At 36.7% G+C, this 27,865-nt stretch overlaps 1 protein-coding gene across 5 annotated transcripts in view; it reads right to left on the reverse strand.

Annotated features, from left to right (window-relative positions):
* Positions 1–27,865, reverse strand: part of LOC5577379 (potassium voltage-gated channel protein eag) — a 144,177-nt gene that overhangs the window by 66,691 nt on the left and 49,621 nt on the right. For 2 of the 5 annotated variants that reach the window (XM_021851873.1, XM_021851869.1), the window contains exons 3-8: positions 20,908–21,028; positions 20,712–20,827; positions 13,433–13,564; positions 13,215–13,220; positions 9,198–9,304; positions 8,288–8,431 (exon numbers count right to left, since the gene is read on the reverse strand). In XM_021851873.1, coding sequence (XP_021707565.1) covers positions 8,288–8,431; positions 9,198–9,304; positions 13,215–13,220; positions 13,433–13,564; positions 20,712–20,827; positions 20,908–21,028 — 626 coding nt within the window. The remainder of the gene's footprint in view (positions 1–8,287; positions 8,432–9,197; positions 9,305–13,214; positions 13,221–13,432; positions 13,565–20,711; positions 20,828–20,907; positions 21,029–27,865) is intronic. The other 3 variants (XM_021851870.1, XM_021851872.1, XM_021851871.1) reach the window with 3 other exon arrangements.

The following is a 27,865-nucleotide window of genomic DNA, read 5'->3' on the forward strand; positions in this document are numbered from 1 at the left end:
TTTTGCACTGACATAGCTGAAAAGTATCAGCATACTTTCTGCATGTAAGCGCAAGTCGCAATACTTTTCTGAATCAATATTACTTTTGATGACTGAGTTTTATTTCTTCGAAATTGCAAGCGACAAACAGATTCAAAATCAACATGGTTGCTAAAACGAATGACGGGCTACTTAGCCTTAATCTGATTGCTTTGCTGGTTGAAACCGTTGGGGGGGTGGCTACTCAAAGTATGCTGGTTCACAATCGTCATCGTCGGCTGCACTAGCCGTGTTGCCAGAACAACAAGACAATCACGTCCAAAATCGCGAACCGATAGCACCAATAACTGGGTGAGATGATGATTCTCACGCAGTGCCGCCAGGTTTGATGATGAACCAACATGAACCATAGTTTCTAATCCAGTAATTCTTCTTCTTCTTCTTGGCATTACGTCCTCATTGGGACAGAGTCTGCTTCTCAGCTTAGTGTCCTTATGAGCACTTCCACAGTTATTAACTGAGAGCTTTCTTTGCCAAAGTTGCCATTTTCGCATTCGTATCTCGTATGGCAGGTACACTGATAGGCAAAATAAAGTGCCCACCTCACCAGTTTTCGAATTTCTCTCATTAATTTGGTTCAAATTAAAGTTATCACACTTAAATCTTTTTTGACGTTTTATTTTTGATATTCTTTTAAAATTGCACTTACGAAAATTTTATAAAAAAAAAAGAATTTTACACAAAGAAAAAAAAAATTTGTATTGAAAAAAAAATTGTGACAAAATAAAGTGCCCACTTCCTTCTTGCCCCAGAAAAGATGATTTAAGAAAAATAAAAAGCAATTTAATAGTTCATGTGTCCTCCTTTGGCCTTAAGGACTTGCTGGAGGCGCTTCGGCATGCTTTTCACCAGGTTTTGTAGGTGTTGTGGTTCTAGTTCTTCCCAGGCGCGCTACAAGGCCTCAAAATAATTATTTTTGTTGGTAACACCAGTTTTGTCAACCCTGGCATCGAGAATTGCCCACAAATTCTCGATGGGGTTGAGGTCTGGGCATTGTGGAGGCCATTCCAGCGGTTTAATCCGACAAGACCGGAAGAAAGACTTGGTCTTCTTGGCAGTATGCTTCGGGTCGTTGTTCTAGAGAAATATGAATTTCTCTTCAAGGCCCGTCTGGATCAGCGAAACCTCCAGATTTTCCCGCAAGATGTTGATGTAGGAATCTGCCTTCATTATTCCGTCGGTTTTCACGAGGCTTCCTACTCCACTCCATGAAAAACACCCCCAGAGATTCCGGAATATGTTCCCAGAATCAACTTAAGAATAAAAATAACTTCAACTTAAACGATTTTATTCGCAATTTCTTCACAAATTCATAGAATTTTGGAAAATATTCTATATAAATATTTTACTGAAAGCTCTAATTCCTCTCTGATCTCCTTCAAATATTTTTTTTTTCAAAACTTTTATTAGAAATTCTTTTGGAAAAATCATTCAGAAATATTTTGGAATTTTGTTTTCTGGAATCTCTCTTAAATATTTGCATTTAACTATTACGAAATTAAGTATCACTCTAAGACCCTTCAGTGGAAATTCATAAAGAAATTTGTAGAAATAATCCGGGAATTATTTTGCTTCTGTAATTAGCAAACCATTGTCACTAGCTGGTGGTGACTAATCGATTAAGTTTTCAGCTTAAACGGGTGTTCGGTTTTCCAGGAGTATTGTTTGGTCCTTCGACCTGGTTGCTTGCTCTTGCGGAGGTGAGCGACGGGGGCAGGATCAAGCATGTCGCGCGTCGTTCGGGAAGAAGTGAAAAAGTGCCGCGAGTGTTAGTATTGTTTGATCCTTCGACCTGGTTGATTGCTCTTGCGGGGGCGAGCAACGAGGGCAGGATCAAACATGTCGCGCGTCGTTAGCGTACCACGGTGGAATAGTATCGCGGATCGCGTTAGTAGTATTTGATCCTTTGATCTTGTCGCTTGCTCCTATGGGGGCGGGCGACGAACACTTGTTCGGCGTTCAATGCGTTTACTGAGTAATATCGCGAATCCGGTTAGGCGCATTAATTTCAAATTATATACTTATCGTTTACCAAAACGAATCCTTTACCCAACCCTTTCCCATATCCAAACTCCCAGTGTCTACTTGTGGAAGTGCAGAGGACTCCTCGGCTTCCATAAAGCAAGTACCACGTCAACATTTCCCTCCCATCCCCAAATTGACCTGCATTCGGACGCAGCCGGCGCCGTTATTGTTTGTTATAATAATGAGAGCACCAGTTGCACACATTGAGGATGCTCCTGATCCCGAGTAGTGTCTGTTGGTTCCCTGTGTAAGTACAGCTGTTCTTGCAATAACGGAGTAGCATCTGCGGACGGTCAATCATGCTCATGCTCATGCTCTAAACGGGTGTTCGGTTTTCCAGATTTTTGCTCTTGAAAATTTGAGGTTTGGCTTCATTTTATCAACACCTTAAGCAAACGGCACTTCCTAGTTTTTTGAAAAACGCATTTTTACACAAATTCGATAATGAAAGAAAATTTTAAGCGATACATTGTAGTTTTTTCGACATTAATTTGATTTATTGAGTATAGTGAACATGTTTGAGCAGAAATTAAAATGTTTGATTACACTCAAAATTTATTTTTCTCCTTCTTCTTGGCATTAACGTCCCCACGGGGACAGAACTGGCTTCTCAGCTTAGTGTTCTTATGAGCACTTCCACAGTTATTAACTGAGAGCTTTCTTTGCCAAAGTTGCCATTTTCGCATTCGTATATCGTGTGGCAGGTACGATGATACTCTATGCCCAAGTAAGTCGAGGAAATTTCGTTTATGAAAAGATCCTGAACCGACCGGGAATCGAACCCAGACACCTTCAGCATGGCGTTGCTTTGTAGCCGCGGACTCTAACCACTCGGCTAAGGTACACAGTTAAAAATAATGAAGATTACACGTCATGTAAACTTCATTTATGCGATGTAAACATGACGTCATGTAAATTTAAGTCTGGAATCATGTAAATTTGTGTTATATGTCATGTAATCACACAGAATCCTGCTGGATTACATGACATATAGTTGAAGTTTACATGACATGTCATGTAAATATCCATTATATACCACGCTCCAATTATGTGCATTATATGTCTCAGAAATTTACACGTTTCGTTCGAACTGTGTAGGCATAAACAAAATTTATTTTACTTCAATATTACTAAAAATCCTATTTTTGGACCCGTTTGCCAGAATCTCAAAATTCAAAGCGATGACAAATACTTTTATCGACTTGGAATTGATTGTAAAAGTCAAGTAAACATGTTCGAGTAAAAAAAATCCGATGACACTCAAAATTTTGTTTTACTCAGAAAACCACACAAAAAAACTTATTTCTTGAGCTTTTTTGTCTGTATATTAAAATTGAAGTCTATAACATGTAGTTTTTTCCACACTAAGTTACTTGCAGAAAGTGAATGTTGTAGAGCAGAAAAATACATTTTTGACTACACTTAAAATTGTGTTTACCTTCAATACAACATAAACAACTTATTTCCCGAGATTGTTCGTCTGTAAATAAAAACATAAGGCTATGACATGTAGTTTTTTTCGGCATAAATTTATTAGTCGAAGTCAAGTGAACATGTTTGAACAGAATGAATTTTTTGATAACACTCAAATTTTCTTTTACCCAAAATATTACGAAAAACCCTATTTTTTAACCTATTTGCCTGTTACTCAAAATTCAAAGCGATGACATAGAGATTTTTCGGCATGAAATTGATTATGAAAGTCAAGTGAACTTGTTTTAGTAAAACAATGAATTTCCAACATTCAAAATTTATTTTACCCAGAAAACTACACAAAAACCTAATTCCTGAGCTTGTATGTCTGTAAATCAAAACTGAAGGCTATGATACGTATATTTCTCGGCATAAAACTACTTGTAGAAGTCAAGTGAATGTGTTTGAGTAGAAAAAAAAATTACTACACTCAAAATTGTTTTTAACCTGGAAAATACTGATTTTTTGTCTTGAAGTTTTTGTCAGCAAGCAATATCTTTCAGAAGTCACGTTAACATGTTTGAGCAGAAATTGAAATTTTTGACTACACTCAAGCTTTCCTTTAATGTTGATTTACAGACGATCTAGTTCTGGGAATACGTTTTTGTGTAGTTTTCTAGGTAAATCTAGGTAACCAAAACTTTCTTTTTCTACTCAAGTGTATTTCATTGACTTCTACAAGCAAATTTATTACGAAAAAACTACACGTTATCGCCTAAATTTTTGATTCACAGACGAAAAAAAAGCCAAGTAAAACCCATTTTGTGTTGTTGGGTAAAATAAATTTTGAGTATGATCGGAAATTATTTTTTTTTAGTAAAACATGTTCACTTGACTTTCACAATCAATTTCATGTCGAAAAAACTGTATGTCATCGCTTTTAATTTTGAGATACAGGCAAACGGGTCCGAAAGTTGGGGTTTTCGTAATATTTTAGATAAATAAAATTTTGAGTGAGATCGAAAATTTCTACTCAAAATATATTCACTTAACTTCCACAAGTAAATTCATGCCGAAAAAACTACATGTCGTAGCCTTGAGTTTTTATTTTCAGACGAACAAACTCAGAAAATAAGTTGTTTATATTATGTTGTGGGTAAAAACAATTTTAAATGTAGTCAACAAATATTGTTCTGCTCTACAATATTCACTTGACCTCTGCAAGTAAACTCGTGTCGAAAAAACTACATGTCAAAGCCTTCAATTATAATTTACAGATAAAAAAGCTTAAGAATTACGTTTTTTGTGTGGTTTTCTAAGTAAAATAAATTTTGAGTGTTATCGGATTTTTTTACTGAAACACACCTTTTTCATGTCGGAAAAACTATATGTCATCGCTTTAAATTCTGTTCTAAATTCCTCCCAGTACTCTTTAAGAAATACTTTTATGCCAAAAATCCCTCGGAAGTTTTCTTTTTAAACACTTTTAACAGGCTAAAACTTTATTTGAGAAATACATTGAAAAATATATGGAGTGATTCATTCATTAATTATTAAAGAAATTAATTTATTGAGGAATCTCTGCAAAAGTTTCCTTTGATCCCCTTCAAAAAAAAAAATACTTGGATTAATTTGGACGGATAATTTTTTGGAATAAAACTAGTACGATATACCAGTGGAAACTCCTTTCCCAATTGAATTCAGTGGAACTCCTTACAAAAATAATCTTTAGAAGTATCAGGAAGAATCCTTAGAGCAACAGCTGACAGAGCCATTTAACGGATTAATAGCTTCAGGACGAACCTTAAAGGCAACAATGGAGTGATTGTTGATAAACCCTGTTCAAAATTTGCGGCAAATATTCTTGCTAGGTAATCCTGAACACAATTGTGACGAGACTCATGGAATTTATTCTCATGTGCATTGGTAAAAACGCCAGTTAACCCATAAAATCTTTAACACATCATCAGTATAACGACTGAGTAATATTTTAAGCTATAAGGTCAGCACTAAACAAACTGCTGGTATCACATGCAAGGTCTGAGTGTTTAAAATATTTTGTTAGATTAATTGTGGACTACCGAACTCATTTTTGATAACATACAACATTACAAGCATAAATTATCAACCATGAAACCGTTTATTCTAGAGTGCTAAGAGTTTATTTCAAAGGAAATTGCCTATATTTAGGCATATTTTGCTGATATCCAGAGTTGAATTTTGCAGCAAAACGATAAAATACACGAGAAATAAAAGTTTTGAAGCCATTTTCTGATTCCACCCCAGTGTGTCATTTTCCATTTTTTATATGGAAGCTAGCTTTATGAGTTATAAAATGTTATTTAAGGCTAAGTAGCCCGTCATTCATTTTGGCAACAATGATGACTTTTCAGCTTGCATTTCAAAGTGATAAAACTCAGTCTTGATAGTTTATATTGACTTGAAAATGTATCACTGTACGCGCTAACATGCATAAAGTATGCTGACACTTTTTCAGCTGTGTCAGTGCAAAACCAACTGATTTTCTTTGATTTGAAATCGTGAGATGAATTAGCAACAATCATCAACGACGCGTACAAATTTCAATGACGGCCTACTTCGCCTTAAATAAACTCAGTAACGTACACTGATGGATATATGTAAATTCTGGTTTTACCAAATTAAGTCGTTAATATCTTACTTCCTGAGGATAATAAAACAATTAGTTATATAACAGTGAAAAAGTTGCCCCCGGTTTACGGTACATTATAATATTCCCAGAAACCTTCAAGTAGATACGTCGTCTCGATGAGAGGCAGGTATCGAGGATTTATTTGAATAGATTATAGATAATCCATTGAACCAGGAATTTCGTTAATATAGACAAGAAATCTTCAAAAATTTGTTTTCGATTTGTTAGTAGGTAATGCTGATTGTCCCTCGTTGTTACTTAATATGTATGCTCCATCTCGTCAATTGCGTGAACGTGGTCTGCTGTTTGTTAGACGTCATTGGACTTTCTACGGATATAAGAATCTGTTGGATAAATGTTTTCGTTCGTTTACATTATAGTGCTGTTTTTGATTTCAATATATCAAAGTTAGTGTTCAAGAATAGGATGAGGAACTTAGAATAAGCTTCAGTATGGGGAATTGTTTTTATGAATCATGACGATGATGATAAATAAATACATAAAAATAATAATTCGGGGTATTCAAGACAAATGTTTTATATATATATATATATATATATATATATATATATATATATATATATATATATATATATATATATATATATATATATATATATATATATATATATATATATATATATATATATATATATATATATATATATATATATATATATATATATATATATATATATATATATATATATATATATATATATATATATATATATATATATATATATATATATATATATATATATATATATATATATATATATATATATGTATATATATATATATATATATATATATATATATATATATAGGACGTCTGTATTGAACTAATCAAACAATCAAAACTTTATCTAAAAAACATCTTCAAATTAATTCTTAAACCGACAATATTGTATACTGTACCAATATGCACTATAGCTATTGTAATAACAGGAAGAAAGCTCTCCATAGGATCCATAAATATTTTTTTAGGTATAATTCTAAAGGTGCCTCTAATGAATTACATATCATTTCCAATGATGAAACAATAGAGCTAATTTGGGAAATTTGTTAACTCTGTTGTAAAATCATTGCAATCTACTATCGCCATGATAAGTGCATTATATATTTAGATTAAGTTAGGTTGAGCATATTAAATACCTTTTTTGTATTACATAAGCAGATACATTCAAATCACTTGCAAAATTTTCGATCTGTTGCTTCTAATGAAACGTAATGTGTTGTTAATCATTTGTTTTACACAATTAGCATGACGAGAGTAGTTTATGATCCTTTGGCCGTGTAGCTCGCTTCTGCGGGGGCGGGTGATGCGATCAGGATCAATTGTGTTGCGCGTCGCTCGCGTAGCACGAAAGAATAGTGTCGTAAATCGCGGTACGGGTTAGTAGCGTTTGATCCTTTGATCGTATCGCTTGCTCTTACGAGTGCGAGCGATGAACACTTGTTCGTCGTACAATGCTATTCAATATATCGCGAATCCAGATAGGCTTGAATGGATCGCATCACCAACTAAAGATGAATCGCAGATCTTTACCTTATACCACTAACCTAATATCATCCCTATGACAACTGTGGAGATGCAGAAGATTCTTCAGTTTATAGTAACAATGGTTATTTAATTACCATTCATCCCTTCCCCGATGACCTTAAGGACGTGGCCGGCGCCGTTATTGATTTTTAAATTTTGAGCTCTTAATTTGTGCACATTGCCCCATTCATCAAATCTCCGCGTAATTTTGATTGCTCTTGTCAATCACGGAGTAGCAACTACGAATTGTACGGTCATCTATGCTCATGCTCATGTTTTACCAAATTAGCATGATGGTTTTCCCTAATACGGAACACCTAGGTATAAAAAAATGAACATAATATTTAAAATGATAAAAACAAAATGTACAAAAAAAGTGATAAGAAAGGTGAAAAATCAGTACTCGAGATTTCATCAACATCAAGATGTGGCACAACTCGACAGCAATAATTCATTCCTGCTTTTGGATGTCTCATAAAACCGCACTCTAATGGCTTGCCCGCCCAACAAGATAAGAAACGAAACCATCCACTGGGGAGCACAAAGCGAGATTTTGATCAAGGTTAGATTTAAGACGCTATCTTAATACCTACCATAATTGCAGTATAAAATGTTAAACACAATATCACCCAATCCCAGATTGCTTTGAATGCACAATAATGCAGTAAAATATGCGGCGGTGTTTTTGGCGCTTCCTGACGATATTGTGGCATAACATCGGCACTTAATGACATCATCTGGTTCGATGCAGGGTGGCGATGTCCAGTCCAGGGGGTGGTGTCCATGGTTTAAGCACAAATACCGGAAGATGAGACAAGGACGAAATGACAAGCATTAGTTGTGGTATAAAGCAGATAAAATGGGGGGAAGAAAAATGAGCTTCGATATTAAAGGGAAACCAGAACACAAAGTTATTTAAAATTAAAATTGTAAAACTATAAGCTAACCATAACAACAGTTGAATAATTTATGCAGATGCCAACAATGTTGACGGGACCTCTGGTGTCCTAGGGTTCGTATCAATATGAGACTCGACTACTAACTTTTAGTTTGCTTGCAACAGAAGCATTTTATTCGTTAGCGCTATTTCGGTCCATGAGATCTGGGATAAGTTATAATGTTGAAACAGCAATGCAGGCATATCGAAACACATATATGGAAGAGCTCTGTACTTGACATCAATCTATCTATGTTTTTTTTTTATCAATTCGTTTAATTCTCCGACCCTGTGAGTAGAATCTCTGATAAAGAGAATCAATGAGTCGACTAGTAATCAGAAAGTACAGTGTGTGCTTGATTGGCAAATTGAGTCCTGCATTTGCGAAAAACTATGCGTTCTAGTGGGACTCGAACTCACATCTTCGTTTACGCTGGACCGGTACATTAACCAACATTTACAATTTTGTTGCATAGATAAATATTAAAAGTTGAAGTTTGCAACAGTATGCCAAACGCTCACATCTCATTCCTTAAGCTATGTGAAACAAATGCATAGATACTTACATGAGCTAGATTTGATTGCTTAGTGGGATCCTTCAGCGTAGGCAAATGTGCACTGAATTGACGGCTCCTGGTGACAGATCGTGCCAGTTTGGCAAACTTTGACAAACCTGCAGAAGGACCGGCGAAAACAAGAAACGAGAAAACACAGAAACAAAGTAATGAATGGATTAAAAATGTAAATTAACGACTAGCGGTAGAGCGAACAAAACCCAAACAACTTGAAAGCACTGTTAGAGCTCTACGGTATCTTTCATCTACAAGCGGTTTGATACGTGTTGTGACAATATGGAACGCACGAAATGCACGGAATTTTAAATGTTCGTAGTTCGAAAGCTTGCCAGCGAGAGCAACTCTGGAAGCTTGATGACAAACTTTGTACACCTTTCTTTTTTACGTTTCGTCCAAAAATCTCTCAAACGGTAGGCGGTTTCATTTCTCCCAGATGATACATGAAAAATTCATCATCAATGACCATCGTCTGCACGCACTGTCTATGCCTATGGGATCACAAAATCTGTAGATGATGTTTTTTGGCATAGGAACTTTGAAATTATTGTCTATGAAGCTAACGATGCCGATGATTGCTACTTGTGTCACGAACCTGTCACCAGAACAAGAACCTTTTTTTTGTTTTTAATTTTTGTAGGCAAATAACAAATAAAATAATCAAATTGACTTCTATTTTACTTCACGTTTAGTTTAGTTTATTAAAATTTCCATCTCACAAGCAGGATAATTTAAAACACTTGTAAACATACTGTAGTGCTACGGCATATGAAATGTAATATGTTGTTAACAAAATTATTAATAATAGCTTAACTTTGTTTTACAAATAAGGATAATAGTGTTTCTTGATATATGAAACGAATGTTATGTTGATAATGATATCAATAAAGAAATTGTAGAAAGATAAAAATATCTCATTATATCTATTGAAATATGCAAACAATTTCAACAAGTTGAGAATTCAAGCCATACCACACGGACCAAAAAAAAATCCAAGCATGTTTGCATGTTTTGGGATCAACATGCTTTTATCGAATGCCAGAGTAGTGGTGAGCCGTTTTCTGTTCTCCCATCATCATCCACTCGAACGCCACACTACTGGAAAAACAAACATCCCCTTGATATGCAGCCGAGGTGAACGAACATACCCTTGATTGTGGTTCGGAACATTTCACCTCCACCATTAGGCTCCTGGCAGCCACTGTTGAACGCAACATTGAAAATTCTCACGTCAAAAACGGCTTAACCACGTGCATTACGCTCTGAATGAATCTCGACAAGCATACTGATGATGACACTCGACCGGTAACGTCGCACAGAGGAGTAACAGGAACAAATTTGTGGTCATGATATTAAATTTTAAATATTGAGATTTGAGATCTATCTAGAATTTGTAATGATTCCCTTTTATTTTCAATATATATTTAAAAATATATTTAACTGTGATATCATTTACATTTTTTTAGTTATTTATGTGTATCATTTCAAACTTTACATTAATTTCTTATATCTGGGAGTGCGGTGTTAGAAAACACATTCATTCTAATTTTAAAAACCTAATTTAGACAATTATTAACATTTTGTTAACAACATTTTACATTTCATTTGTCGTAACAGTTCAGGCTGTAACCATTTTTACAGATGAGTTGATTTCACTTGCTCATAAGAGAGAAAAAAAACGCTTTCAATTAACTTAACCTAAATATAATTTTATTCGACATTTGTTCCAATATTTCGACATTGGATATTCTATGTAACTCATTAATGCAATCTGCTACAGGTTTAGGGTTTAGGTTTAGGGGGAGAGACCTAGGTCATCCGCAAACAAAGATTTTGACATCCCTGAGGTAACTCAGATAAGTTAGATGTGAAAATATTGAATAATATTGGTCCCAAAATGCTGTTTTGAGGAACACCTGCTCTTACATGAAGTCTTTCAGACTTGGAGTTCTGATAATTAACCTGAAGTGTACGATTTGACAGGTAACCCTGGATTATTCTAACAATGTATGTGTGCTGAAAAATTAAAGTTTTTTAATGTTACAATCAAGCCTTCGTGTCAAACACTGTTGAATACTTTTTGCTACCCGACGGAAGAAAATTGGTTTGTGAATGAGTATGATTGTAATTTACCTGATGAATATGATCAATGGTGCTAGCGATCGATAACTGATAAATGAGAATTGTTAGAGATTCTGCCTGGGGAAATCTGGCTACAAAAAACGTTGCCGTTCATCTGCCTGGTACGATCCGCAGCGATCCATTTGCGAGAAGGGCAAATTCAAATGTTACACTTATGGGTGCCCCCGCAATTTGCACATCCATGCGGCAATGTTTTGTACCATGAACTCACCTTTGGCATCGACGGTACTGCGTGGGGTTCTGGAAGTTTCCCCCAGGTTTCTGAAAATGTTTCCATGTTTGATGTTTGATGTCCGTGTGATCAAACATAAGCCTTACTTTCGCTATAGCTTCAATATTATTTAGTTCTTTTTTGTTAAAGAGAACTAAATAATATTCTTGACAAAGCCTTTTCCGACGAATGCTAGATTGGATTCTCTTTTCCATATCGATTACTTGGATTGGGGAAAATCCAAGTTAATCATATATTCCATTTTTGATCTCTTCAGGTGACTTATAGTCGTTTGAGAGACCTTTCAAGACGACTTTGAACAAACGTTCAGTTTTGTCGCCATAAATAAAAAAATGTGCTTCTTCTCTTCAAGGTGTTTGAGAAGTAGTTCGCGTTCTTTAAGAGTTTCCGGCAAAACGCGACAGTCTCCTTTCTTTGCGATTTGGAAGGAAACCTTGATTCCCCTAATGGAGTTCAAGATCTCCTGCCTAAATCCCCCAAATTCGGAACAACTGACCACGATAGGCGGCACTCTTTGTTTCCTCACTTGATTTAAAGAGCCTGGGCTCTAGCCTCTATGTTGCTTCGATTTGATATTCGGAAAATTTGTCTAAAGCATTGCACTGTTTGATCATTTCAATGTAATTATCAACATTAATCAACTCACCCTAGGAAGCGCGGATTCCGGAGAAACGTTATCTCTTCCATTTAAGCCACGTTTAGTGATCATTTTAAATCCCACTTTTTTGGAACAAAGTTGTGAATTCAGAGATTTACTTTTTCTTTTGATCTTGGCTGCAACCATGTTTATTGAATAAACAAAACAAGAAGAGATTTTCTAAGAGGTTTTTTTCCCAAGACGGTATCCAATAAGGATTGCCACCGGGATCCGAGATTACTACCGAGTCCAACGAAAAATCGAAAGCATGGGTCCAAACAAGGATCGAAAGGAGATCAATAGTAGAAAAATAGTACTGAATAGTAATGTTTTTGTAGCACTAAAAAGTACTGTTTTATTGCTTTGGGTACGATGCGCTTTGTGCCCATTTCGACCATGATTTCCCCAAATTACTCATGTGTACGTCGCACAGCCAGTTCTGCTTCCCAGTCTGTGAAGAGCACGGTTAGCCAAAATACTTGTTGCAGGACTTTCTATTTGGCGTTGTATATAGGCCAATAGGTGCTTGAAAAACCATCAATAACACCATGACAAGCGATACACATTACTCCATAATGCAAATGATTGGTGGTGATGACGGGTTCTGGCATTTTGATGATAGGATACTTGATGCTATTGGGAACTTGTTCGAATAAAATTCGGTTGTATGCAAACGTGCGGAATCCATATTTAGAATTTCAATAGAGTTTTTGTTATGATAATTGATTTGATTCCTCACATCTCAACAAAAATACCACTATCGGTGCTTCGGATTAACGATGGGCATATTTAGAATCATGTTGGTTTCGCCCACTACGTAACTAAATACTGTAAAAACTGAAAAAAAATGGTAGCAGCAAGTGTAATACAACAAAAGCAATATTTCTACGAAACTAAATCGCTGCGATTCACCATTCTTCCCGTCAGAACTAGATTCAGCGATAAGAGCAAAAGGAAACGAAAGCGTAGAAGATAGATAAATCTCTCTCCTCGAACTTACCAAGAACTGTTATAGGGAAAGATAAAGTATAAGAGTGAAGCCAAGCAGCGAGAGAAAGTAAATTGGTTAAATTAAAAGAAACTGAACCGGAACCGAAACGAAGGTGGACATCAATTTCCGAATTATATGACCATCACGTGTGATGAGACCGTTCCATAACTTTTTTTTGTCCAAATATTCCAGTATTCGTTTTGCAGCACACATTCGATTGAACTTACCGCCTTTCGTGTCCTCGCTGTCGATTGGTTGCTTCAGTGCCGTGATGTCACGAAATGTGAGCAGAAACAGCACCACCAAATCTCGCTCGTTTCTGATGGGAGCCACCTGTAACAACAGCCATAGCGGAGTCTCTGTAAAACGCAAGACAAAATTGTGTAAAATATTTTTTCGTTACATTATTAAAGAAGGTGGTTCTCAAATAAGAATTTCTGTATGGGGCTGTACATGAACCACGTGGTTTTCACACCAGGGAAAGGATGGCCCTTCGTGATCTATTGTCCATACAAAAAAAAATAACATTTGTTTGGATCGTGTTATTTGGCCAAACCCCAACGCCCCGCATTTCAAAATGACCGAATGGCCAACCCTTCAAAGGCGTAGATGACTCCTTTGAACTCTTTTGCTCACATCTTTTGACTCAATTGATCAATTTTCAAATTTTTAATAGTATAGACAGGGCATAGGTTTCCAAACTTTTCGAAGGCGCGACGCACCCAGCTGTCATAAGTATTCCTCGTGAATCCAGAGAATTCTCCCTGGATTTTCATCATGATTCTTCCATGATTTCAAAATCCTTTCAGGATTCTCATGAACTTTCTTCAGGATGATCATTAGTAGGGGAACCTGGTCCAATTCGGACCGTGTTCTAATTCGGACCATCAAGCATGTCTCAATACTGGCGTTACTGTAAAGATCGTGTGTATTGTTTTTCTACCCACCTTCCGGCTTAGATCTAAGACAATAAATTTGACGCCTTTCATTAATTTCGTTTGGTTTTTACATTAGGTTGTAGTTTTGAAGTGCTCTAGTGTACCGTCTGTTAGATATATTTCTTCTGTAATTCATCATTGTGAAATGATTGATGTTAACATGTCTAGAACAAAACTGATAAAATACTTTTTTGATATACAAAACAATAGTAACTAAGGAATGTATTATGAATTGAGTTTTTCAACAAATTTATAATATATAAATCCATATATATAAAGAACACAATGTAATTTAGAGTGGTCTACAAAATGCTTGACGTCAAATAAATAAAAAAAACGACAATAATTCGCCAATCTTTTTGTGTTATTTTGTAATGAAATCCCTCAAGCCTAAACTTTCATCTGACTATATAGTTTTGACATGTCTAAGCACTGTTTTGCTCAACTAGTTCGAACATCAAAAAATGTGTGTTGGTCCGGACCTTTTAATATGGTTCAATATGGACCTCTTGGTAGGAAAACACAGCAGTTGTTATATTGATCGATGGTGCCTTTGTTTATATTGCGGTCAAGAAAAAGGCTTCGAAAACAATCTAAGAAATGTGGTAGATCACCAAAAACTAAAAGAATCAATAAATCAGCATCTTCATCAATACCACCGCCAAGCTGTATCAAAAATAGTATGGCTATAGGATAGAAAATATCGATTACGATTGCTAAGAATAATACAGTCAACATTATCTTACCCGATATCGGTGTTTTTATTCACAAGCTCGATAGAATGCGCAGTTTCCCCAATATAGTGTACTTTGACCCCTATGTCTAAGTCCATAATTATCCAACTTGATGTCCTGAGACTCGATGTTGTCTGTTCCAGTGCCCCAAACAAGTTCACCTGTTTAACCCGATATTTTCATGCAAAGTTCCAATTTACTACATTCAAAGTTAAAATGACATTTTCGAATGTATTTTGTCAAAAAAAAAGCTCCTAAATATTAAAATATATATTCTTTACCTCGATGTCTGCCATACACTATGGTCTGATCGAAATTGAGTTAGGGTAATTGACTGTAGTATTGAACCAGCTTCACCAGCTGATTGCACTTATATTTTTTAAATGATGCTCACATTTTAGTTCAGCTAGTTCTGACACGAATTTAAATTAAATTTGTTGCGTAATAATATTATTTTTTAGGCTTGCGCTTAAAGAAGAAGTGCAATAAGCTTTAATACTAAACAAATCGGAGTTATATTTTATTACTACCATAGCTAAAACCGTTAATATATAGGGTGGTCCGAATTAGAACATGGGGGATCCGAATTGGAACAGGGTTGGTCCAATTCGGACCTTCTAGAGAAGTTTTTTCAAACATGTCTAGTCATGTACTGATAGAAGATACCACAAAACTCTCTTAGCGGAAAGTGTGCGCGCTGAATCAGGCTTTCACGAAAACATAACATTTTTATGTAGTCCATCGTGCCTAAAAGATATGACCAAAAAACTGTTGCTAGGTCCGAATTGGACCATGTTCCCCTATCCTTCTGTGATTTCTATTGAAATTGTTTCAGGATTTGCACAAGGACCCTCTCAGTATAACACGAATTTCAAAAATAAATCTCTGATCTTCCGAAACCAAAAAATGAAACTTTGTTATCAAAACTCAGTTCCAACATACTGTACAACCGCATCCTATATACTCCATTGTTGCTTCGTTTACGAAATAGTTGAATTTTATGATTCTCATGAGGTACCCTTAAAATTTGAATTTTTGTGCCACAATCTTCTTCTTCTTCTTTTTGGCTATAACGTCCTCACTGAGACAGAGCCTGCTTCTCAGCTTAGTGGTCTTATGAGCACTTCCACAGTTATTAACTGAGAGCTTTCTTTGCCAAAGTCGTTATTTTCGCATTCGTATATCGTGTGACAGGTACGATGATACTCTATGCCCAGGGAAGTCAAGGAAATTTCCTTTTTTTTCTATTTAAATCGCCATTGAAGATTGCGATCTACGTTGAACCTACTCGCCAGTAGTGTGTCCCTGAAGACCTGTACCCCAGAACGACAACCGAGTGCGCTTGGAAACCCAAGCTTTCCAGTGAATCACACGGACTGTTGCAGCGTGAATCAATTGTCATCCAACACGCTGCAACAAAGACATTGTCACCTCCTATTCTTGTTGCAACAATTTTATTCCGCGACATGAGTTTATCATCACTTCAACAGAATATGACAAAGATCGATCACCACATGCGCAGCGATTTTCTGGGCTTCGCATTGCAGTTTTCGAGAACTTTCTCCGCGTTGGTAAACATTGATACATTATCGAACAGCATCCATAAAGCAAATTTGGTTTTGTGTTAAAAATAACTGATTAATCGCGAGTTGAAAAGGTTGCAACAATGTTGTTCCTTTAGAACCCTTGAAAAAGATTGAAAATACAATCGAAACGTTGGGCGTAAAAGAAATATTTTAGTTCTGATTGCCGTTGAGACTGAAAGCCGCTAAGAAAATCCGCGGTGTAACTCATACCTGGTGATGGTGAAGCTGCGCCCAAAACTATCCGTCATCAACGATGTACGGTACCGACGCCCGCCTCGGTACAATCTGGTGCGATTGAAACAACCATTGAACATTGAAGAATGCAACGCGGGCTGCAATGCTGCAGCATGGTACGCGACAAAATGTGGAACGATACAGAAACTGCGGTCAAGATAGATTCGCCCCCGCACCAAATGCACAAAGTACAAAACGCTGATAAGAGCGGTAGTCCACTACGGACATGAGACGTGGACTATGCTCGAGGAGGACTTGCAAGCTCTTGAGGTTTTCTAACGCCGAGTGCTAAGGACGATTTTCGGCGGCGTGCAGGAAGACGGCGTGTGGCGGCGAAGGATGAACCACGAGCTTGCTCAACTCTACAGCGAACCTAGTATTCTGATGGTAGCTAAAGCTGGAAGGATACGCTGGGCAGGGCATGTTGCAAGAATGCCGGACAACAGCCCTGTAAGGATGGTGTTCGCGCTGGATCCGGTTGGTACAAGAAGGCGTGGAGCGCAGCGAGCTTAATAGGCTGATCAAGTGCGGCGACATATGGGGCCACGAACCGAGTATTGTGGCGTAAAAGTGTTGAAAGGCTGATCAAGTGCGGCGACATATGGGGCCACGAACCGAGTATTGTGGCGTAAAAGTGTTGATTCAGTGTTATGTGTTTAGATGTTAACTAAATAAATATAATAAAAATTCTCATATTTCTATTGTACATCCTACAAAAATCACTTCAGCTTTCTGAGAGCCATTTTTGGAGGAACTTTATCTAGAAATCGTAGAAATTCTAAGGTAAATTCGCTAATTTTTCGACAGGAACTTGTCAAATTATCAAAAATAAAATCCTAGATGTCTAAAACTTTATTTTGTATGTGTTACTCCAAAACTCGACTATAGATAAGAAATATTTGGAAAAACATGAAGAGTGATTAGTAGACCAATTTGTAGTAATATACCCAAGCAATTTATTGAGGAATGCCTGGAGTAGCTTTTGAAACAATTATGGAGACTGGATAGATTTCCAGAAGTTATTTATAAAATAATCCCAGGACTAACATTTGGTAAAATTTCTTGAGTGATTTCTAAAAGTTAAAAACAATGCAAAATTTCTGGAGATATTTTTGGGAGTTCAAGAATGCAATAATATACTAATGGATTATAGTAGTCCTACCGAAAAATGTCTTTCAAAATATCCTCAGAAGAAATAGCACTAACAAAAGGAAAAACATCCCTGAAAAATACTTGGATGCATCGCTGGCGATTTTTTGGAAAGAATCGTAGGACGAAATTTCAGGCAAAACCATGATGTATTTTTCTGAAGACACCCATGATTAAATTATTCGGAATTTTGTTAAGTAGGGTCGGTGTTCCCTTAGTGGACAGTCCCCTATAGTCGCACTAGTGACTTTTCACGGCCGTTTTGCTATAAATCTTTTTAAAACATTTTTTAACATGAAGTTCAGGACCTATTTATCTAAGTACCATTGATTTACATTTTGATTTTGCTCAAAATATGATGGAAAAAAATATTTTTGCTTAAAATTTGAGCTCCCTTACGCCTATAGTAAACCTATTGTTCCTATAGTAGCACTACTGAGAGAAACTATTTTTTATTATACGAAATAATTGATGAATTAATAACATTTTTTACATCAAACGAAACTTTAAGATCCACACTTTGTAGGAAAAATATAAAAGTTTTGTAAAAATACGGTTTTGATGAGTATTTTGCCGACCCTGTGATGCTAGTGCTACTATAGGAACAGAAATTAGAAATAGTGCTACTATAGGCACATGTATTCCTATAGTGGCACACGCGATAATAAATACAAACATTTGAGTTTTCGTAGGTTTTATATTTTTCCCACAAAACCAAGATAAAAAGCTATCAGATGGTGTAAAAATAATGACGCTAGCATTATTTTTCGATTTTATACGAATTTTTGTTCTTAACGTTAACGTTAACGTTAACGTTAATTATTTTTTTTCAACAAGGTATTTAAGATTTTTTTTTTAAATAGTTTTACTTGAATGTAAAGGAGCAACCTCTTAATGTTTTTAAGAGGAATCTAAAGAAAACTTGGAGGAACTTTAAATGAAAATGAAATGGAGGTAGATATGCGGGAAACGTCTCGGAGAAATCAAATTATCAATTATCCCAACATTACCCCAATTGAACCCCTGTGAGAATTTGGGAAAAAAATCCTTGATAGGTATTCCTGAAGACAATTTTGATAAAATTCCTGTATCAGCAAATATGATCAACCGGTAGTAATTAAAAAAATAGGAAAAACATTTTCCATGGATGAAGGATGATATTAGCAATATTCAAATGTCAAAGTCACGTGATATTCATGACATTTAACAGCACTGGTTACAACGACAAATAGATGTATGAATTTAAAAAACCCTTTAAAATCCATCGCCACAACAATCATCTGGCATGAAATAAGAAAAACTTAACGTAGATTGGAGTACCTTGCAGTCTTTTTCAGTATCAGTTACTCGTATCCACATGAGTACTTCAATCTATTTGTTAGTATCTCTATTGATATTCTGCTCAGGGAATTCGAATACATCAAAAAGAGATGAAATACGATTTTGTGCAACAAGACTTATCTGCTATGAGGCACAGATAGCCGTAGCGGTAAACGCGCAGCTATTCAGCAAGACCAAGCTGAGGGTCGTGGGTTCGATTCCCACTAGTCGAGGATCTTTTCGGGTTGGAAATTTTCTCGACTTCCCAGGGCATAAAGTATCATCGTACCTGTCACACGATATACGCATGCAAAAATGGTCAATGGCACAGTAAGCTCTCAGTTAATAACTGTGGAAGTGATCATTGAACATTTAGCTGAGAAGCAGGCTCTGTCCCAGTGGGGACGTAATGCCAGAAAGAAGAACATCTGCTTGGTCTAGTGAAAAATGTCAATTACGAAGGTAAACGATACGCGCGCCTCTAAGTAGGATAAGAAATTTTAAATTACCATAAAATCGTAGTCTATGGAAATTTTATCAGTCCTACGTCTGTTTGTCTGTGATATAATTATTATAATAATATTGCACTATCTAATGCTTAATAACTCGGTCCAGATTCAACAGAAAATTCACACTGAAACAAATGATGCTTTGAAATAAAATAATTACAAGTCCCAGAAGAAATGGTTTCTATCTATTCTATCTAGATGACGCAATTTTTCTCTTCTCATATTTTATCACAGGCACAAGCCAAAACATTTTTGTTCTTATCAGCAAAATCGGTTGTTCTACCGTTGCCCACTATAATTCTTCTCTTTGCTACCAAACACAACGATCTCTAATAATGTTTCGTCTCTGCGCAATCTGATTTTGGAAGATTTATTTATTATTCATACACTGTTGCTTCCCGTTTCTAGAACATGCTTTGCCATTATAGTAAAAGATCTCCATGAGCTGATAGATAACTGGACTTTCGTCCGCTAACTAAATTTCGTTGATTGATAGAGTCAGCCATTATTGAATGAGCTAAGAAATGAAAAAAAAAAATACATTTAACACCTCAGTCGTCGCGCTGTTGTATTTTGTACAACAGTGGTGTAAAAACCTCGCTTATCGTTGGTTCTGAAGGTGGCAAACCACGCGAAGATCGCACGAAGAACAGGATTGAGGAAAACATGACATTTGTTTGTTGGTTATTAGCTAAATGAAGGAACACAAATATTTAAAAATCCATCGTTCAAAATTTTTCAATAACATTCTAGTTTTAATTAAAACAGTGATTCTCAATTCATTTCGAACTTTTTAAACGTTTTTGTGAATTATTTCAGTTTTTTATGGAATTGACTGTCAACTTTATGTTTTTTATAACTTTATAATGTTTTGTGAGAATTTATTAATTATGTTTATCATGTCAGTCTGAGTGAAGATATTAACTTTATTCCAACAGTTCTACTACCATTTATTAAAATACCACAAATAGAATTATCAAATCAAATGAAATTCTGGAAAACATCTAACAAATACCCGATAGGCTTTTATACTTACTATTCTTTTTATACAGCAGCACCTCGAACTGGTCATGCTGCTGATGCTCCAGCGCGTATTCAACCCGTGCCACAGTTTCCTTCTCTGTCAGCTCACCGTACATGAAGCCACATCTGCTTGAAATGTGAAAACGAAAAATATATACTTTTTGTCACTTCCGGTGGACTACAATCCTTTCTTCCAAACAATTTATTACCTGCACGACTTCTGCATAACCTCCGCGCGGTTGTAACCGCTAATCTTGCAAAAGGCCTCATTGCAGTACACTATTGGAAAATCGACGATTTGAGCATTCGCCAGTAGGAACGAACTATCCGCTGAAAGAAGAAGAAAATATAAAGGTTCATTTGAAAGGCAGTGTTTACAGTGTCAATTATAATTAAATGTTTACCGTCAATGAATGGGTGACGATGGGTCAGAGGGATAAGAATGAAACATAATTTGAAATATCTCAGCAAATATTTGAAATGATGGTGAGTTCCAGATGTCAAAAGCTAGAAAAAATAGATCTCTGGGAAAAGTAGTTTTATTTAAATAAACCATAAAAAAAAACTTGGAAATATCGCGTTTTTAAATTGCTTATTTATGAATGTCAAAAAACATCAAACTTGTTGATGGAATAAAACTATTTTAAAAAATTATGTCAACTTCCATCATATTCTGTATTGTTTGTAAGTACAGTTAGCTCTCCTTTACTCGATATTCCGTATCTCGATATCGAATTAGAGAACCATTGTAAAAGTTGGTTTTCATGGTTAACTCGATGATCTTTTGGATCGCAGTTGCATTAGTTTTGTGTTATGTAACTCGACACCTCCCTAACTCGATGTTCCCTTCAACATCGAGTAAGGGAGAGTTGACTGTAGTATCAAATGTGAATAGAGGACGATTATTTTACTTCGTACCGAATGCAGACCAGTTCCAATTTCTTTGATCTAATGTACCCTCAAACGATATATTTTTTTTCTTTTCAACATATGCCAATGCATTACCCATAAACGTATTCCCGAACTTCAATGTTTATTTCAAGCCAAATTACGAGAGTTATCCAACATTCAACTTGTAAATGTGCGTTTTTGACCCCTTCCCACTCCTGATGACGGCATGTAAAATAAATCAAAGAGTCCTAGATAAGTTATTTTTATAAATGCTACTTTTTTGGCTCGGTTTCAGTATCCAGCCAAAGGGAAGCAGATGTTCGGTTAATGAAGAATCAAGTAAAAACCAATACGGAGAAAACTTTTTACCCAACTTTTGAGTTTACTTTACCCAAAATTTAGTAAATCGATTATACTTTCAATTGGAATACTTTGGCCCAATAAGCCAAATTTGGGTAAATGCAACTTTACTCATGTTTGAGTTAAATCAACCCGAAATTGAGTATATTTTTCAAATGGAATTAAAGGCAAACTCCCTACTGGGGAACTTGGAAATTTAGCCAAAATTAAGTAAGCCTCAACTACGGAGTTGCGTTGAAACAACCCAATATTGAGTTGAATCCCATCTGCATGTATGGCCAGGATACTTTTCAAAATTTTTGGAATGGGGTTTCACAGATTTAAGTCATCCAGTAAACAATGCAGTTCGAATGTTATTCAAGCAAAGGACTTTCACTCGAAATATTATAGAAATTGATTGAGATTTGGTAAAGTTTTGACTATTAGTTGTTTTTAGACGTAAACATTGTATTTTTTGCCGAACATTCATTGCACGGTATACAACAAGGAACAAAATAAAATTCAATTTTTGATGATGCTCTGAAATGTATTAGTTTTCGCATTAATTCTACCAATTTTTTGTGTTCTAAGAGAGTGCTGTCAACTCCGAATATAATGTGGCGAGAAACGTCATGATCCCATTTTATATGGAATTCTCGATAATTTAAAGTTAACGGGTTACGCAAAAAGGCGAAGAAGCCAGTCATTGCTCCAGCGTTAAACAAAATTGACACGATTATTGAGCTTCATTGAATTCAGAGATGATTGTGACATTTGTTTCAATTTAAGACATATTTAGACAATTTGTTTATATTTAAGACAGGAAAAAGTTTGTATTAGAAAATGTGTTTTCCTTAAAAGTGTCCATCTCGCGATATATGGACGGTAGTGAACTCAATTATCTATCTTGGAAAACATCTGTATCCTAATAAAAAATGGACATTTTTAAGGCGAAGTAGCCAGTCATTGAAATTTGTACGCGTCATCGATGATTTAAAGTAAACTGATTACATATATCAAATTAACTCGCTCATTGAGTTTTATTTACATTCGGACACCCAGACTTCATAGATGTCCTCATCGTCATTCTATTAACTATCATTAACGAATTCAAAGTGGTCAGCACCTCCGATACGATGAATGGACCCTTGAATCGAGCCTCCAACTTGCGACTTCCCCCCCGGAATGTATTGATCCTTTGCCACCAATACTATATCATCTATTCATACTTCTGTGTTTCACGTCGATAGTCATCATAGTACTTCTTCTTCTGTGTTTGACTCACTTGCGTAGCATGCTGAACTCGTCCCCGTAGCTCATCTGTAATATCTTGAGGATTTTCGCTTTCAACCGCAATCACTGACACAATTCTATTCTGCATGGAACCATATCTTTCGGCCGGTACGACAACACCAATAACGTTGGCGAGAGACCTGTCGTCGCATTCGGCGCAGTATTGATGGCACTCTGCACTGCTCACAACTTCTCATCCCATTTCCGGTCGTCTGAATCCATCATGGTTCGAATGGCGGTAAGAATGGTCCGGTTGCTCCGCTCCACTTGACCATTTCCTCTCGGCGTTCCAACAGCAACCAAGACGTGGTATATTCCATAATCGTCGATCAGTAATGATACGAGACGGCAACCCAAACACACAGGAAATATCTTCCAGCATTGTCACTACTGGCTGAGCATTAGTAGTTTTCATCGCAACCTCGTGAAGCCACAAATCACCACTAAAATGTGTTCGTTGCCTTTTGCCGACATAGGAAACGGGCCCAAATGGTCCATGTGCACTGTATGAAAAGGCACAGGGGTCTTCGGTATCGGGTTGAGAAACCCTTCTGATCGACCTAGTTTTGATTTAAAAAACGTGCACTTTGGACAAGCCGCAATGTACGCGCGGACGTACTTTCTCATCTTAGCGAACCAAGATAAATCCTACAGCATGGATAACACTTTTTGCTCGCCAAAATGTCCTTTATCGACGTGGTAGCTTTTCGCTATACGCCAGCGCACACTGTTTGGGACGACCCAGCACTTTCGATCACCAACCTTCCGATACAAACGATTATTCTCCACAACGTTCTGTTGTATCTGTCGATCTTCATCACACCTCGGATCATTGGCCAGTTTATCAATCACTGCTAGTAAACGAGGGTCTTGTCGTTGCCAACGAACCAAGAAATCCGAATACGATAGCTCAAACACCATAATGCAATCCGCCACAGTTTCAAGCTCACGAGGTTCTTCAGTCGGTGACCTGCTCAGTGCATCGACATGTTGCATCCTAGAGCCCTCACGATGTTTGATACGGAAATCATATCTTAGAATCTTCAAAAAATATCACGCCACTCTATTTTTCATTTCTCTATTCGTATAAGCATCACGAATTGCCGAGCAATCAGTGAGAATCACTAAGAAACGTCCTACCAAGTATTGCCGGAAGCGATCTACTTTCGCCACCACAGCTAACCTTTCCAGCTCTTAGCTATGATAGTTCACTTCAGTCTTCGAGTTCTTCTAGCTGAAATAACTCACTAGCTTCCACACATCGTTCACTTTGTGCAGCAGGATTCCTGTTACGCCGACATATAGTACAAGCACGGGCCTTTTCACTAACAGCTCCTTAAGTTTATCAAACGCTTGCTGTTGTTCTGCCTCCCACACAAACTCGGCCTCTTTTGGTAGTAAGCGGAATAGAGGTTCCGAGATAAGGCTGTTATTCTGCGCAAATCTTCTGAAGAATCCCGACAATCCCAGGAACTGTTGAACTGTGTGTACTGTCTCGGGCACAGGAAACTCTGCGACAGCCGTTGTTTTCGTTCACCTGGTCGCACACCTTTTTTACCAACTTCAAATCTCAAGAACTCAACTTGACGTATGAAAAAGTAGCTCTTCTTTAAATTTATAGCGAAACCCTCTACGCGCAATGCCACTAATAGTCGCTCAAGCTTGTGTAACAGCCGTTCGGTGGTAGATCGTTATCTCTCTCAATCTTTACCGTCCCAGAAACTCTCTGGTCACTAACAACCCCGATACTCAGGCGGCCTAAAACATCTTCAAATTAGAGGTCGCTTTCACTCTCACTCATAACCCTCACTCTCCACTAAGGTTTCACCACTGCGTGGCATCTAAAGTTCAGTTCTCCAAAGATCTCACACGATAGCAGATGTCCAGCGATCTCACTCAGCTACCCTCACATGAGACAGAAACAGAGTCGTTCCCGGCAAAAGAACACTCAACGACACGGACGCGGCACGACGGAGCTGTTGACCTATTATACTCCGTAGATAATATCTATTGAATAGCAAGCCTCGTAGGATAAATTCACGACTCGTGCTGTGAAAATCATCATTCTGCAACTTGTTCCGTAAATTACTATTTCAGTACTAGTTTTTCTACTATTGATCCCTTTACAATCCTTGTTTGGACCCGTGCCTTTGATTTTTCATTGGACCCGTTGGCGAAAGCTAGCGGTGGTAATTCTTCTTGGACACCGTCTTGGGAAAAAAAACCTCTTAGGAGGTCTCGCCTTTTTTCGTTTATTCACTAAACATGGTTGCAACTACAAACAAAAAAAAGGGCGAATCTCTGAATTCACAACTTTCTACCAAAAAAGTGGGATTTAAAACTGTCACTAAACGTGGCAAGAATGGAAGAGAGGACGTTTCTCCGGAATGCGAACTTTCTTCCAAGGTTGTAATGAATAATGTTGACAATTGTATCGAAATGAGCAATCAGTTCGATGCTCTAGACAAATTTTCCGAACGCCAAATCGAAGCAGCCTCTAGCCCAGGCTCTTTGATTCAAGTGAGGAAGCAAAGAGTGCCGCCTATCGTGGTCAGTTGTTCCGAATTTGGGGGATTTAGGCAAGAGATCTTGAACTCCATTAGGGGAATCAAGGTTTCCTTCCAAATCGCAAAGAAAGGAGACTGTCGCGTTTTGCCGGAAACTCTTAAGGACCGCGAACTACTTCTCAAACACCTTGAAGAGAAGAAGCACATTTTTTTATTTATGACGACAAAACTGAACGTTTGTTCAAAGTCGTCTTGAAAGGTCTCTCAAGTGACTATAAGTCACCTAAAGAGATTAAAAATGGAATAAATGATTTACTTGGATTTTCCCCAGTCCAAGTAATCATTATGAAAAAAAGAACCCAATCTGGCATTGTTCGGAAAGAGCTTTCTCAAGAATATTATTTAGTTCACTTTAACAAAAAAGAACTAAATAATATTAAAGCTTTAGAAAAAGCAAAACTTATGTTTGATGCCCGTGTGACATGGGAACATTTCCAGAAACCTGGAGGAAATTACCAGAACCCCACTCAGTGCCGTCGGTGCCAAAAGTGGGGTCATGGTACAAAAAATTGTCGCATGGATGCTAAATGCATGATTTGCGGAGGTTCTTCTCACGCCAAAGACGTCTGTCCAGTGAAGGAAGATACCACCACATTTATATGCCCTAATTGCGGGGCCAATCATAAGTCAAATTTTTGGAATTGCCCTTCACGCAAGAGAGTCGTTGTGGCTCGTGCCAGGCAGATAAAAGATAATATCCGTTACGATAACGGTTGTTTCCGAAATTTCCCTGGTAGAGTATCGAACAATACTCATTTTTCAGTTAACGATCGCTTGATTAGGAATCATACCCACCAGGAAGATCATAATCATGCTCATTCACAAACAAATTTTAATCAGTCGGGTAGCCGTTCGAATCTTTCAATTTCGAATGTATCTACCCACGGAAAATCCTTTGCCGATATCGTAGCCAGGTAATTTGAATTTTTCCCCTATTCATTCAATGAGTACCCAATCTACTTGTTTCAAATCAAATGGAAAAAACCGTACCGTTACAGGCAGTGTTGACCAGACTCATTTCCCCGAAATTCGAATTGTGAAGCCATGAACTGTTATACCGTTTTGACTCGAAATCCGGACACTTAAGCACCGGATTAACTTCAAGTATCATTTTAAAAATCAATGATATCCATTTTAATAAAGTACTGTGATTTATCATGAAGTTAAATGTTTTTAATTTGACATGGTTTCATAAAAATAGCGATAAGTTAAGCGAGAATTGCTTAAATATGCAAAAATAAAAGATGTGTCTTGCTTCGAAATCCGGACACTATTACTAAGTTGTTTCAAATTCCGGACACTTTTGCTTCGAATTCCGGACACTTCTTTTTTTATAAATATTTGCACATTTTGTATAAAATTCATCTCTCCAACTCTTATTTTTATGATTTTGAACAGTTTGCTACACGTAATCACAAAAGTCTCGAGTTGTGCAAAACGCTGAAGCTGCTAGAAAGGTACAGCCAAATTGCTTCACTCACCTTATGCTAGCGCCTGGAAAGCGCCCACAAAGCAATGCACCACCTTTATTTCTATTCACGGTAATACTCTTAATATAGCTCACCATAAACACATGTTATCTTCTATAATGTTTCAAAATAAATGTTCGTTGATGATTTAAACACGACTGCTCCTAATGATCTGCGTTAAGTTCCGTTTTCACTAAATATTCAAATGCGTTCGGCTTCCGAAGCAGTCAAATAATTTGCTTCTCAATCCGGACACAGTTTGGCACAAATATCCAATAATAAGTGCTTTTTCCGACAATATTCACAAAACTTCAATTGCACACAATAGTTTACTCTTCATTTTTAACGAATACTGGCACAATAACATTACGATAACACTTTTTACAGCACAAATTAATCGAATCTTCCTTCAATGGCAACTGTAAAATGCAGTAATACAAGGACTGAAATCCGGAGGACATCGATACGCATTTTGATTTTTATTTTTGTTTTTAATATACTCCTGCCTACTGTGATACTTTTTGATTTACAACATACTATTAATGTAACAGAATAGTTTTGTGCATTTGTATGGAAAGAAAATTTCAATTTATATTATTAAAAATGTA

Source organism: Aedes aegypti, chromosome 3, assembly GCF_002204515.2.
Source record: "Aedes aegypti strain LVP_AGWG chromosome 3, AaegL5.0 Primary Assembly, whole genome shotgun sequence".
Classification (NCBI taxonomy): domain Eukaryota; kingdom Metazoa; phylum Arthropoda; class Insecta; order Diptera; family Culicidae; genus Aedes; species Aedes aegypti.